Source organism: Pezoporus flaviventris, unplaced genomic scaffold (genome assembly GCF_033815535.1).
Source record: "Pezoporus flaviventris isolate CSIRO_AGI_PZ_B2104156 unplaced genomic scaffold, CSIRO_AGI_Pfla_v1 ptg000063l, whole genome shotgun sequence".
In the NCBI taxonomy this organism is placed as follows: Eukaryota; Metazoa; Chordata; class Aves; order Psittaciformes; family Psittacidae; genus Pezoporus; species Pezoporus flaviventris.
In genome coordinates, this window is record NW_026892611.1 from 9,615,626 (window position 1) to 9,631,355 (window position 15,730).

The 15,730-nt window shown below is 38.9% G+C and overlaps 1 protein-coding gene across 6 annotated transcripts in view; it reads right to left on the reverse strand.

Annotated features, from left to right (window-relative positions):
• Positions 1–1,326: 1,326 nt before the first annotated feature.
• Positions 1,327–15,730, reverse strand: part of USP32 (ubiquitin specific peptidase 32) — a 74,860-nt gene continuing 60,456 nt past the window's right edge. For all 6 annotated transcript variants that reach the window (XM_061470526.1, XM_061470529.1, XM_061470523.1 and 3 more), the window contains 16 exons: positions 15,567–15,641; positions 14,821–14,959; positions 14,435–14,540; positions 13,609–13,782; positions 12,933–13,107; positions 12,133–12,284; positions 11,286–11,397; positions 10,270–10,481; positions 8,670–8,854; positions 8,148–8,234; positions 7,221–7,341; positions 6,371–6,562; positions 5,496–5,784; positions 4,697–5,130; positions 4,258–4,350; positions 1,327–3,736 (listed from right to left, as the gene is read on the reverse strand). In XM_061470526.1, coding sequence (XP_061326510.1) covers positions 3,563–3,736; positions 4,258–4,350; positions 4,697–5,130; positions 5,496–5,784; positions 6,371–6,562; positions 7,221–7,341; positions 8,148–8,234; positions 8,670–8,854; positions 10,270–10,481; positions 11,286–11,397; positions 12,133–12,284; positions 12,933–13,107; positions 13,609–13,782; positions 14,435–14,540; positions 14,821–14,959; positions 15,567–15,641 — 2,720 coding nt within the window. In that variant the 3' untranslated portion in view covers positions 1,327–3,562. The remainder of the gene's footprint in view (positions 3,737–4,257; positions 4,351–4,696; positions 5,131–5,495; positions 5,785–6,370; positions 6,563–7,220; positions 7,342–8,147; positions 8,235–8,669; positions 8,855–10,269; positions 10,482–11,285; positions 11,398–12,132; positions 12,285–12,932; positions 13,108–13,608; positions 13,783–14,434; positions 14,541–14,820; positions 14,960–15,566; positions 15,642–15,730) is intronic.

Genomic DNA, 15,730 nt, shown 5'->3' on the forward strand with positions numbered 1-15,730 from the left:
TCCTTTTTCCCAGCCCAAGTCATTCTGTGATTCTACAGACTTAGGAGGTTACAAACCACCACTGAAGGAAGCGATGACCGCCTGTGCCACAGCGTGGGGCTCTTCCTTCAGCTACAGGGAGGAATTTCCTTTGCTGCTGTGCAGCAGTTTCGTTCTCCACCTGTGCAAACTGCAGTCTGGAGAGGAGCAGGCATCTGCACTGAGGACACACACATTATTTCTTGGCCTGTTCTTCTGAAGAGTGCTTATTTTAACTTGCATCTTTCCTTGTGCATCTGTGTCTTGTATGAATCACATATCAAGAGAAGGGTTTTCATCTCACAAAACCAGGTACCCTCCTTGACCCAAAATGCCTACCGATCAATTACACAAGCACTATGAAATGCTTACATGCAGAATTGCTAAGCGTCATTTAATTCACACTCATTTGCACGCAAAGAACTTCGGACACTGCTCCTCCTGGTGAGGCAAATCCCTCTGTGCCACTGCAGGTAGAATTGAGTGCATTATGAAACATGGGTTCAGGTTTCTGGTCACAGAGGGGAGCGGGCAGGCAGTGCTGCACTGCCCCTGGTCCAGCTGAGAGCAGAAGTTCAGCACACACCATTAAACGGTTCTCATCAAACCCTCCGATGATGGAATCTGATTTTCTCATCATCCCATTATTTCTGGAACATTCTGAAGACAAGGGTTTTTATATCTGATTCCTGTTCAACTCAGAAGGTGCCTTATTTACCACAGCATGAGAACCTGGAATGAAATCATTACAGTTCAAATTTTAATAGTCCATGTACACATCCAAAAATGAAGGAATTAAATGTAGAAAGAGACATTTCATTCCCCCCCCCCCTTTAATAACCTGCAGAGGGATTCTCAAGAGTAGGTAAGAATATGTGCAGCCAGTGTGCTTCTAAGCCATCACTGATCTTACTTCAGATCTAGGAGAATCACACCACAGATGAGAAAACATGAGAACCACTGACAATGTGCTTTAGTGTGCTAGTTCTTAAGGCTTACTTGTAAGAAGGAAGGTCTCATTCTCTCTCATGTATACAGGCACGTATTTTAAATGATTAAATGTATTCTTTAAAATAAGAACAGAATGTTCTCAAAAGGAAACCTAAAATAACTTAAACCCAAAACTCAGAGGAGCTGAACTATCCTGGTAACTCAGAACTAAGGGCTGTGCAGGACAAACTGCAAAGAATTGCTCTATGCTTACTCACACGCTTCAGTTTTCTGGATTGACAGATACATTTAAGCTTAATGAACAGTACAGCAACTTCAAAGCAGGCAAACAGCTCTTAAAAACCATCTGACAAGAAGTGACACTTCATCTGCATCCACAGTGTTTAATTTGCTTGAATAATATAGTTACAGATAAACAGGTTCACTCCATATACAATTACCGATACCTTTTTTTTAATACAGTTCATATTCCAGTACATCAACACTATTTTATTTACAAGGTATTTATGTACATTAACATCTTTCTAAAGTCAGTGCATTGTCAATAAGTTTTATACAATAATTTACAAAGTGAATGTAGTTAATAGTTAACTTAATAAATTTACTACTAATTCATGAATTAATTTAATTTAAAAAAATTAATTACAACCAATGTAACAAACACAGAAGATCAAATAACATTAGTAGATTGTGCTACCTGCTTAAATTAAACATCTCAAAATAAATCAGCTGAAAATCTTTCACTTTTCATGGAGTTTGCAGAGGGAGGAGTAGACAAATGGGTACTGAAAAAGCTTCTAACCTAGAAATTCACAAGTCATGTTCGCTTGTCTTCAGTCTCAACGTTTAGACCACTTTAAAGATAAAAGACCATATAGGATAGGGAGCAACACTTTACAAGAAAGACAATACTTATTTTGGAACTGATCTGCTTCCCTTTAAAAGAGGTGCAACCTCCAGGGAAGACAGGGAGGTATTTGCCCGCCTAAAGACAGCAAGATCAGTTGGTATCATTTCTTAACTGGATAAAACTCAGCTCCTTCTGGAAATGATAAACTTACTGGTAGGTCTGGCATTCCTGTAAAACACATTAAAATGAATCCAAACATTTATTTCAGGTCAACCGGATAAGGATCGATGTTGTTAGTGAAGATACAAAACCTAAAGAACTTGATAGATGATATATGACAGAATTAGTAAGCTGCTTAGACTCAGCTGAAGAACAGAAGGCTAAAAGAGTGAAACGTTTATCTTCATTCAGATATGCAAACAATTTAACACTGAAAATGTTTAAAGAAATGCCTACTCAAAAAATAACCATCTCTCTTCCAGTCTCTGCTAAGACTTAAGTCATGCTTTCCTTCATGCAATAAGCCCGTTGACTTGAAAGAGCATGTTGCAAGGGCACGGAAAGCAATCCTGGTTTCACTGCAAGTATACGCATAACCTGTTGCAAAAAAACAACCAAAATTTGAAAAGGCAACCAAATTTTGACAAAAAAGAAGACTCCATTAAATTATGAAACCAAGAAAGAAAATCCATCCATGAATGCTACGACAGCTACCTGGACAGCCACAGCTTCTTCTCTGTTTGAAATACACAGTGGATAATTCACAGCCATTCACTCCAGAGCCCTTACAACAACAAAAACAAACTATGTTTTTGAATTTAATTATACGAATCTTTAAAAGTGCAAATTTAAAAGCAACACCAGTCATGAAACATAAGCTCAAGCATCTCTTTCCTTCCAAAAGCTGGGAACATTCTGTGCAATGTGCACATTTTAAGACGCCACACGTGTAATCGTCGCAACTACTCTCTCCAACCTGAAGTTGCTTCTCGAGGCATCTCAAGAGTCTGAGATTGCACTCTCCAGGCAGAAAAGCCATTCCTGAAACATGTTGATCCGCACAGCCAACATGTGGAGAAAAGACAACTATAATAAACCATTCAAGTGTAGGAATTAATCTCTCCTCAAATTATCATTTGGTTGTGCTCCCAACATACAGAAAGAAAGCAACTGACACGCATCGGTGGCGGCAAAACTGGAAACTTCTCTTACTCTTGATGATAATCCTTCATGTCTGTGCACGTTTCATTCTCTTGCTTTCCCTGTTTTGCCAATAAAATGCAATAAAACTGCAGGAAAAAGGAGGTAGCAATATCATGTTGTCCAAAGACAACACTACAATTTTTTTTCCCCCATTATCTTAAACCTAAAGAGAGCCTTGGGGGCTTGTTAGAACAGTTGGTAAACTCTACACTACTTTGTTTAGCTCTTATTTGGACTGTTTAATTTAGCTCTTATTTGGTCCTAGTTGGCTTTTCTCAAACCATTTTACTTAAAGGCCAATGGCAGTCTCAGCCTGATGTCTAACATCAGAAATGTTTAGAGCATGTAGTGAGATAACAGAACAAAACAATACTATCTTTATATTAACTGCTATTTAATTAGGGGTTTCTTCTTGTGCTTTCAGGTCACAGGGTACAACAACTACACTTACGTTATCTGGTTCAACAACATTTTCACCAAATGTAAGTTTCAGGATGTTATCCCTCACATTCTGGGACCAGTCCATGGAAGATCACCTGCTTACTGTAAAACACAGTACTTCTTATAATCGGACTCAAAATCTTCGTCCATGCTGCTCGTGTCTGCCATCTTTTTGCCGTCTATCTTTGGCAGAAATTGTGCATAGTCTACCCCCTGCTGCTCATAGAAAAGAATGTAGGCAGAGTCCGTGTCGATTTCATCGGGATGCAATTCCTGAGAAAGAGAAAGGCATGCTCTCAAATATGCAGGGGGACTATCGCTTTACAGTTACTGGACTTAAAATACACCCAATTGCCCTGGAAACCATATTTTTAACTGTCTATTTACAACAAGAGGAAATCCATTTTCCTTCTCCCTTATTACAGTTATCAGGCTCCATTATTTACTTGAAAAGTGTGACAAATTTTATAGTGACAACTGGAAATGCTTAGAAATATCGGAACTTAATTATTCAGTAATTGAATACAAAACTGCCAGCATCATGAAGAAGTATTCTTGGCCTTCCATTTTTAGTAAGCTTTCCATCAGTGTATAAAATAAGCATCTTTCCTTAACCATAGCAGCAGCTGATGAACAGATGTTAACTCGGTGAAAACAAATCTCATATACAGTTTCAGTTAATTTTCATATTAATCTGATGTGACTTTTGAGATGCTCCTGATTGCAAAGAGCAGTTCTCACCAAATGTAAATTCCTCTGGCTCTAGGTAACCAAGACAAAAAGACATGATTTACCTTACAGCTACTGTCATTGTAGCAGTACCACTTGTTGTTCGGGTTTTTGGCATACGTGACATAATGACCCCCTCCCATAATTCCTGAATGGCACTGAGGAAGACGAAAAAGAAAAGAAAAGAAAAGAAATTCTTTTCTTAACCCCCAGAATTCACAGAATAAATGATTCATGATATTTAAGTGAGTGACAATAGTTCGTGACAAGCTGTACATCTAGAGCTGACTAACTTTATACACCCAAGCAGAAAAACCAGCGTGCAGAGACACATTTTCAGTTGTACTCAGTTTCATGACAAATTAAGTTTTGCTGACAATGGCTCTACTTTGTTCTCCTCCTCAAAACATCCCTACTTTCTGTGATGAAAACGATGGAGTAAATGACTTATTCAAACCAATGCCACATGAAGACAGTTTATCTGCATAAAAGAAGTCAACTTACCGAAATTGCATATAGATTGTAAATTGGGTTAACACATACTTCTTCTCTTTGGTCATCTGTAATATCATCCTCACTGTGGTTATCAATTTGACCGTTGATGCTGCCATTACTATATGCATTCTGCTCACAGATGTATCCGTTGGCTAGAGTCATGTCATTGTCCTGAGCAGTATACAGTTCACTCTGGCTGCCACCTAAAATACGCCCTCTAGTAAGAGTATCACCTTGATCAGAAGTAAATCTCTGTTCCTGGTCAGTACCGTTCTCTTTACTTGCATCCAGATTTTCTTTGCTACTTGAAAGTTTGTTTTTACCCAGCTGTGGCAGCCGCAGACGCCCTTTACCCCTTCCTAAAGTCCTTGGGCTACTATTTGGGCTACTGTTTTTACTTGAAGGACAGCTGGTTCCACTTTTCCTCCCCAAGGATGGAGATGCTGAAACAGAAAACACGTGGACTACTAAGATAAGAGATTTTTTTGGAGTGTTTTCTTCTTTTTTTAATAACCAAACATTGACAAACACTGTTTCACTACAACTAATGAGTAGTATATAAAAGTAAGATTATCCTTGCACACACATACACCTATGAACTCAAATTTAACCCTTTTAAGGAGCACATTCATCACCACTTACAAAAGCAGACAGGTGCAATCTCTTGTGACCAGGGCAAAACCCAACAGAAATGCATGTTTCAAAATACAGTGCTTTGGACAAAGAAACATTAAAATTTTGTTCGTAATATAATTCCTCCCCCCCCAGATATCAGTACTGACCGGAATTTTCTCTAATTGTTACTTACCTTTGATATTATTCAAGACAGTAGTATTAAGAGAGGATGGACTTCTGTTCAGTACATCTTCTGCCGGCGTATAAGTGATCGGCACATCTGTTTTCTTGGCCTCCCCCTGGAGAGTCCGTGGTTCTGGAAGGCTGTCAACCTGGAGAGTTAGCTGCTTCCTTTGGAAATGACTTGGATCCCTTTGTACCAAAAAGGCACTTGGGTCAAAGCTTTCTCTGGGAAATTTAACAATTTTCTGAGACTTTATCCAGCGGCCATTTACGAACTGAAATCTTTTCAGGTGAATGATCTAAGAAGAAACACATTAGAGAACATTAAAGGAGGACGATTCCATCACCGTGAGTAATTCCACTGTTTAAAAACAGCGCTTTTACAAACCATAAATTTCATCATGTGCTAATAAAACCCAGGAAGCATTGCTGCATGTGACAGTTTGCATTTTGGGATCCAGGGGTAAACTAAGGAACTACTATTTTCACAGGGAAATGGTGAAAAAGGTTGAACAGATTCAGTGATTAGCACTATGGGTTTTGAGTAACCCACCAAATCTGAAAAGCAACAAATGCAGGGCTTGCACAACTAGACAGATCATGTTCCTGGAATCACTGCCTAAGCATGAATTCTATGTTACAACAGATGACACTGAATGCAAAATACCGCCATTTCCTGCAATCTATCAGCTAAAAAGATTCAAAAGGATCCGAGGTTCGTTTTATTTGCCTGCATTACAGAAATGCATGATGCAAAGTCAATGTCCCTCATGAGACTGGGAATAAAGCTAATCTTCTTATTCAGAGCAAGGGGACACAAGCAGCAATTTGTGATCAATGCACTTTGGTTTGGTTGCCGTAGAGGAAAATTACACAAGGTCATACCAAAATAGGGGGAAGTCTCCAAAGATCCAGTTTTTTGGTGGCCAAACAATGGGTCTTGCATTTGGAACAGTAGTACATCTCATCCTCCCCCAGTTCTTCCTCACTGGTGAAGGCTCTAAGACAGCTGTCCAGATTGATGGGCTCTGCTTGAGCTCGTCGGCTTTGTTCAACACTTTCATGTTCTTCTACAATCTAAAGTGAGATAAAACTGTATCTGACTTGGAAACACGCACAAACTGCTCAGAGGAAGGCTCTACTCACAATATCATAAACGTAACATCACATAGTTATTTAAGATTAAAGATAAAAACTAGATGCCCTGAGTTTTAGCAGGCATTTTATTTCAATTAAGAAGAGGCAGACATACGAATACCACACTGTCCTTATTCTTGAGTTCTACTTGCATAACTATCCATAAAGCAAAAGTTTATAGATTCAACCCACAAGTCTGAACATCTATTTTAGATTATTTCTGCTATAGGCTTACTTTCAGATATGCTTTGTTGACTCAAATTGGAAACGGGTTTACTCACATGCATAACTGGTTCATAGCACTGCTGTGCTTAGAAAATGTATCAAATTAACATACCATGGAGGCTAGATCAAAAGCAACTCACAACAGATAGAAAATACACTGCTGTGGTTTCTTAAGAGCTGCCCTTCCACGTTATGGTCACATAAGAGGTCTGACATTAAGACATTAATTTATCCAGAATATACTGTTCGATGGTTACGGACTTCAGTGTAACAGAAAATGGACAAAAGCAGCATCAAATGAAACAAAAATGGTGAAATGGGGTGGGCTTCAGAGCTATGAACAAACAGCAAAGGGTTTACATGGCAATTTTACCCGTTCTTGCGACGTCTGGTAGCGCAGATGGAGTGCTGTTGGATCCCAGTCTACAGCAATATAAGCATTCCCAACACAAGCTCTATCTTCTGTGCACTCAATTTTACAGCCACGGCAAAATCTAAATCAAGAAGTTCAATAGTTATTGGACAGTTTACATACCACAAGTTTTACATTGCTTCACACTCTAATTCTGCTCCTTACTCTATCATCAAAGTCTCAAGCCTTGCTTTCAGTGTAAAAGAGAGGCATTTCTATAAAACAATGTGTCAGTTTGCTATTTTACTGCAAAACTTTAACAGAGATGAGAAATGGAACCTCTCTACCTGTGTATAATGCTGGCAAAGCTTACCTATGCCACAAAAGAGCTACAGGTACTTTACAGCATGATAGCTCATGTAAAGCTGTGAGTATATGGTCAGAATACCTTCCAGCAAGCATCTGGAATTTTCAGTAGTATGTTTTTATTTAGGGAAAATTCCAAGCCTGCTTCCAGAGTGGATTTCTTATCATCCAGCTTAGTTCTTACTCTTCAGATGGCACAGGAACTAGTGACATCTGAAAATGGACAACAGGTAGATGGGTAGATGATTTGCATCTAACGTTTGGGTTTGTATGAAATGCCCACAGATCTTCCATGTATGTACACATATGGGCCTGCATATATAGACACATGCACACAGAATATTGTAAGGGGTTAAGAGTTTTGGATAATCTCACATCTGCCTCCTAATTTAAAGTTTCTGTGTCAGCAGAGCTTTCTGCTCTCCAAGTCATAAAAAGCTACTGCCATGTGAGCTTGGGTTAAATTAGATTCCAGATTCTTGTTGTTTAGTATCACCTCTGAAATGTATCACAAATCCATTACCATAAATCACCTTTCTGCTGGAGTGATCCCCTTTCTTAAATCTAAAAAGGACAATTTACCTGTACCAAGGACACCAAGCACAAGAATTTCCATCCTTCTGTACTACCCTGAGGGTGAATGGATACTGGTACCCCATGCTATCATCACTGAAACAGAAGAGAAGACAACATGAAACATGAGCACGCATTCAGACTGCCAAGCACCTTCCTTCACTGTGCTTGCTATGTTTACTTTATCAATCCCCCAATTATAATTTGTATTAATGCAGCTTGCCTTTATATTGCCTAAATTGGTCAGATAGATAGAATTAATTATCAGTCACTGGATGAGAAGGCATCAACCGATTTGTGTAAAACCACCTCTTGAGTGCAGCTACAGGTTATACTACATTTAACTGCAAGAATGTCTAATTCTTTAACTGCAAATGCAGTTAAAGAATTAGAAGTTATTTTTAATGACTGCCATTATTATGAGAAGTCAAAACTAATAAAGATGTAGCTCAATATAGTTCTACACCTTGTAAGCAAGTCCAAGCCACTGTATTATGTCATCCAAGGCAAAGACCGAGATGCCAGACTCACCAGTCTTGTGCATGATTACTGGCTTCCTGAGGCGGGAGAGGGCTGGCAAGCCTGGAAACCTGAATCCACACAGCATCATAGAGGTCTCTCTTCCGTGTATGAACTGTACAAGGAACAATGAGTGGCATTCCAAAGAGACTGGGACGATTCTTCTGAGATGAAAGAAAATACAATTCTGTCCGCATCTGCATAGGTGAAATAAAAGAATCACTCAGATGTAAGTATGCATGAACTCACGTTACCGTCATTACGAGGACACTGACCTTGTTACTTAGTTCAGGCTTTGGCAATTAAAATAAAGCACAAATTCTATTAAAAGCACTTTATTTCAACCATTTTTCCCCCAATATAATTACCACGCACCAACCTGAAAACCTTTTGCTGTTTTACGGTACTATGGCAACGTTATCTAGGCATCAGAACACAAACATAAATCTGCATTTCAACCATGTTTGGTATTTTTTATGATGTGTATTTCTTACTTTTCCTACCACATGGTAATACTGTAATGCAGACACGCACCCCATGATGCTAATACCTGTCCCAAAATGACCTCAACACTAGGCATGCTAATGCCTGCCAGAGAAAGAATACCTTTCTGTCTAAAGGGGGCACTTGTACTGAATTTATTCCAAGCAGACAAACTAACCTTCACGCTACATCTCCCATTTATAAGAAAGATTTAATACACTGACTTAATGACACAGGAACAGCCAACTGCTACTGCCCTGCATAAGACTTCCACCCCTTCGTTTTGTTAAGATTTTGACAATGACAAGCATGGATTCCTGGAATAGCTTCCACAAAGAACTTTCCCTAGTTTTTAAGCTGTATATTTAGCAGCTTATAATGGCTCAGAAGTCCTACACCAATCACCTGCGAGAGTCTGCAAAATCTGACTCAAGGCAACAGTGATAACAGCGGTTAGCAGCCAGTACTTGTGTGAATAAAGCAAAGAAACCTCACACAAACACAGTGGAAAGGGAAGTTAAAGGCCTCCTGCGCAACATCCACCAGGCTCTAAACATCAGACTTTCAAGTGTGGACACAGTACATGCTTGATGTGTGCTACCTGAGGTGTTCAGTCATCCAGCTTTGACATTTAGAGCTCAACTTTACAAGACGCTTTCATGAAGAGCATGCCAACAGAATGACCCAGGAATGTACTATATATCTTCACACTCTTTCCATGTGAGAAATAAAGACTTCCACATAATGGATAAGAAATGCTTTCCTAGCAGCTCCTTTAGTTAGAAATTTTTCTCCTCAAAGAGTCTGGAACATTTAATCAGGGAGTCAGCGAACGCCCAAGTATGCATCTCAGCATTAAAGAGCTGGGAAGCATGCCAGTACTCAGGGAAGAAAAATACACCAACATCAGACATTATGATTTAAATTCACAAGAGTTGTGTTTCCATAGAACTGGGTGCTCACTTACAAGGGAAACGTATTCATGCTCCCTCTTCTTAAGAAATAGGGATTAATTCATCATATGGGCATTAAGAAAAAGCCTCGCTGGCTTTCCTTCAAAGTGTGTTACGCCAGCAATTTGTAACAAATGAATTAGCTACTAACCATTTACTAACCAATAGCTACTAACCATTTTTCTGTGGACTGCAATGATATACCCTGTACATGGACTATCAGAAAGCAGGGGCACGTGACCGTTGAGAGTCCAGTTGGCAAGGTTATGCTCTGTTCCACATGGCACTACAGTATTTGGCATTCCGTTTGGAATTAGAGTTGGTTTAGGAATGTCCCCATTCATCATTATGTTGGGTGCTCCATTAGCTGAGGGTCCAGTTGAGACATCTGCAGATAGACAATTACATTCTCAATTATCTACAGTGACCAGAACTGATCGTGTGATTTTTATCCTTTCAATTCTATTCAATGCATTTCATGAAATATCTTCTACTCTCCTAAGACCAACATAGAATAGTTAGGGTTGGAAAGGATATTAAGATCATCCAGTTCCAAGCCGCCTGCCACGAGCAGGGACACCTCAAACTAAACCATGTGTCCCAAGGCTTTGTCCAACCTGGACTTGAACACTGCCAGGGATGGAGCATTCAAAACTTCCTTGGGCAACCCATTCCAGTGCCTCACCACCCTAACAGTAAAGAACTTCTTCCTCATATCCAATCTAAACTTCCCCTGTTTAAGTTTGAACCTGTTACCCCTTGTCATTTGCCTACAACTCTGCAAATCGGAGCATGCAAGAGCAAAGAGTACCCGAGGTGTTTATGACCCACAGACAAAACCACAAACAACAAAACCAGAACCAAAACTGGACACCATGCTTCCAATTTTTCCCATGTCCAGCCTTGGAGCCAATCCACAATAAATAAAGTATTTTATGTGTTTCTTGTGTCTTTAACTACAGTAAGCACACAGTGATCTTCAGACTGCTATCCTGGGCATGATTCTAAGGAGGATGTAGGCAATGAGATTGCTCATAGCTTCTTTTTGGATCAGAATCCTTAATTTATTTGTCTTTTCTTTAACCCTCACTGTTTACTTAGTAATAAGAAGTAAGGTTTTCTCCTGAATTTCTCCAGTACCTAAGCACAGTGCATTTGAAATGAACAGGAAAATGAGTATGTTTACTTTTACCTGTCTGCACAGGACTCGATGCTGACGTAGGGGATCCTGGAATTGGTATTTCAAATGCACACAAAAACCCACTCACTGATAACCGGACTTTCTGGTTGTCTTGAGGAAAGTTCTTCAGTAAGAAAGAGTAAGTTAGTCAGACATGTACATACTTCTACCTGTGACTCTGAACATGCTTTGCTCTTTTGAAAACATCTATCAGTTCAGCTCTTCCCTCCCATATGCTTTCTTATGCCTTTCTAGAAGGAAAATAGGAAGCCAACAAGGAGACCCTTTGCAGATCTCTGCAACAAGACCTGAGAGAGTTACAAATGGTTCTCTAACCAGACTGAGAGCACCTAGTTTCAAGCAGTTTTAATCCTATTCAATGACAGCAAAATAATCTATACACACAAACACACTACAGAGAACTAAGTCAGTCATTACTTATGCCTCTGACGTGTTGACAGCGTTTAAACTCATCACAGAACTCTAAGTTGAGATTTATTACAAGATGATTTTATCCTTTTTTTTCCCTAAAAATATCATTAGTAATCAATTCAATTAAGCTTCTCCAAGCTTCTGCATTGCTATTAATTCTGTTTGCAAGTGGTTTATTTTGGTTCAGCTTACTCTGATTTAAAATCTATTCAAAGCAAGCCAAATTACAGTTTAAGAACAAAATCAAAGTTCATCTGGAGATATAACTATGCTGACTTTTCATTCACACTTTTAGTTAAATTATTTCACAGTTCCTGTAAGCAAAGCTTAATGTCAAAAAGAATGAAGAATTATGCCACTGTACACAAATAACAAAGAAAAATACCAAAAGTATGGTACAGTAATAACTACTTTCTTTTCTTCTTACCTTTATATTGGAGCTATGCACCTCTGCAAGTAGAATCTGTTCTGGTTTTAGCCCACAGAGTTCACTTAACTGTTTTTTCAAACCTGTATACTTTTCATCCATGTTTAATCTCAGGCCGTATCGAACAGGAGTAGTACCATCTAATTTAATTACTTTAAAGGGCAAAAGAAACACACTGGTCAGCAAACCATGAAAGTTTTAATGAGAATATTACATTACAGCTACTTACTTATTAGAAAGCACTTTTTGCCCCCGATTGAAGATACAATTTTTTTCTACCAGTCTATTTCCAAGGTCTGCAGACAAGTGTCAGAAAATCTCTTGCTACACAGGCAGTAGTAAATGGTTTCAAATTTGGTGTCACTGTTTCAATCATCTTTCTTTTTGCCTTCTTTCCAACAATACATGGGGTTCTTCATAGTATAGCTCATGACCCATTAAGTATTCCTTGTTTATGCAGTCCCCCCCCCAACCCTTCTTTTTCTCTCTCGGGAGATTTAGGACAACCTCCACAACACAGTGAACACAAGGATATTTCTCTGAATCTCCCATTTTCCATGGTTTTGTATTAAGTCCTATAGTTAAGACTGAAAATGGGTTATCTGTGCTGTTTTAAAGGATTTATTTTAGTTTAACTGTATTACAATGCAAATTATTTTATTCTAGTCCATTAAAATGGTTATACTATTTTCCAAGCGTAAATACTAGCACAAAATATAAATGTTTTATAGATGTTCCCCATATAAAAATGTTTATTTTAGCAATGACAAGTTTACAGGCAGTTAAACACTACTACTCACCTGTAATTTCTAAGTGCATGTAGCTATCCATTGGCAAGGGCAAGGATAAAAAATTAAAAGGGTCAAACCTAACACTTATATGTCCACAAGTTTTACATTTTACTTGGGACTTCAGTTGCCCATGAAACAAATCGACAACAATGGATCTGTTTCTTCTCAGGTGGTTTTCCCAGGCCTAAAATGAAGCACAAAAACCCAACACAGAGTTAGAAACTGAAGACCGTTCGCTTGAACTACCAGAAGCGGGATATGCTGGAAAACCTCCAAAGTTTCAGTGGCTGTGGAAGTCAAAGTATTTCCACAGAAGTTCTCTGCCAATTTCTAAGAAATACAAGTATTTAGTTTCAACATGAGTAAATAAAAGTTATTTCAATTAACAAGTTACAACTTAAAATACTTCTGAAAGGATCATCAGGATCTTGAAACGTTCTGATACTTCATGAGTTGTTCAAAATAATCAGGAATTATCATCTTTATGCCTTTATTTTAGTATTTAAAGCTCATTTTCAGCTCAAAGGTGAAACTGACTCCCGAAATCACAGCTCTAACAAGTTACAAAAGGTTCTACAGTCCTGACAGTATTGCACAGACAGCCCCATCAGCAACTTAGCAGCACAGTACTATAAGGGGTGGAGGGAAGCAAACAAATCCCAAGCCCAACATTTTTAACCCATACCTCTGCTGCTACTTCCCAGTCTGGTCGACCATCACTGTCTTTCAGTTCAACATATGGCTTATCATGAACTCTGTTCAAATCCTCATGAAGACCATCCAAAAGAAAAGCCAAAAGCTCCTGTGAGTCTTGCTGTTGAAAGCCATTAAATCTCGGGGCATATTTTGCTATTGTCCACTAGAAAAAAAGCAGCCAGAAAGTTGTTCAACATCATGTAACAAAAGTTTTTACAATAGATCAGACTATTGTAGGCAAGATGCATGCTGTCTATGAGCACAAATTCAATTACCAAGGGTTAAAGGTAACACCTCATGATCTCAGAACAAAAAAACATTTACAGCCAAATGCATTATCTGCTGTCCCTAACAAGGGCTATAAAAGTCATATCTTATACCACAACCTCTCATTTGTATCACATAACTCCTTTGATCTTACAACCACTGAACCATGATTACATTCCACAGAAAGCTGCTCAGGTCCTGAGCACCAGGACTCATGAACCCTGGCCTCCTCCAGGAGGAGATGCACAAGACTGCACATCTTGCCCCTGCATGGTCCCTTCCTGAACATCTCCCCAGCGGTGCCTACAGGCTGTGACTAGTTTAGAGTAACATACGTGATCACTGACTGCCCAGGGTATACAGTCACTGGCTTCACAGCCAACTTCTAACACGTGAAATACATGTCCGAGTCTCCTCTCCCTTCTCTAGAGGAGATAGACTGAAGTCCCAGAACCATTACAATACAGGTAACATCAATTAAAAGTGTATTACAACCTTTCTGAAGAAATTCTTGCTTTCTGCCTTTAAATAGCATGTCACAGACTTACCCGCAGCTTTAATGGTGCTATATTCTTCTGAGTTCCACTCCACAGCTCCTGAACCAAATCCCCATAGCATTTGGCCATGTGTCCTTTCATTCCTATTGGATTTGTCCTAGAAATCATAAAGTAATTAATACCACACTAAAATTAAAACAAAGTTCAAGCATGGGGATAAATAAGGAAGTGCAAAGGCTTCTTGCTGAACTGTTTCAAGTCTCCCAGAAACAAATGTTGTATTTTTCATGTAAATAATCAGGAACCTGCTGTAGAGCTGATGCTTGGTAACACTGAACTTAAGGTTTATTCACACTGTCTGCTTCTGAAGACCTGAAACTCATTTTAAAGAAATGATACAACACTGAAAATGCCAACGGTCTCAAACAGAAAATTACCTGTTAAGCTCATAAAGATGTCTTCCTGAGATGAAATACCGTGTTAGAGGTTGTGTGTTACTGACACACTGGATACTGGAGTTCATGAAGCACGTGTTACCCAGGTTGCTTAATCCAGTAGCACCCTTTTCAGTAGGAACTGAGAAAAAGAAAACATAATTATAGCAATTGCGCAGATGTGAGAAACTCAGAATGGTCTGTCAGTGAAGTGAAGAATGTGACCTTTTCACAGTAACTAATTCAATTTAACCTGCTCCCAATTATGAGACTACAGCCGCACAGATGCAACAAAGGACCAGCCTGTTCAAAATACCTGCTCTCTCAACTCCACTTAACAGAAATTGAAGTATTCTGTTTGATCTGATCCACCATGGCCATCAGTACAATCTATACAAACTATTTTCAGCTAAATAATTATGGTACTGAAATTTCTGGATTAATTGGTTAAAATCTTACCTTACTCCTTACCTTAAAAACAGATAACAGACACAAAAGACAGGATCTGCTACATACCATTTGCTACTGTTGCATCTGAACACCTACAAATTTATCTGCCTGTACATCCAACCCTCCCATATTTCCAGCATCTCAGTTAATACAACAGAAAGAACAAACAAAGCAGCAGAGGCATAAAAGACCTCTTCCAGTGTTAAGAGCACATATATTAAAAAGAACTGTTTCAACACAATATAGCCTCTTGGATTTTTCTTCTCATCATAATTCAATTACTATGGTGAAACACTTACCTTTATGTCTGTCTATTTTACTGCTGTTTGCTATAAAAGACATCTCTTCTGGCCAGCTCATGTCTTTGTTTCGAACTAGAAAGAGATATGGCATGAGGATTTGTTTAAATGGTTTGCTACTCACTCTAGAGAGCTCACACAGCTCAAGAGGCTGAACTCACATT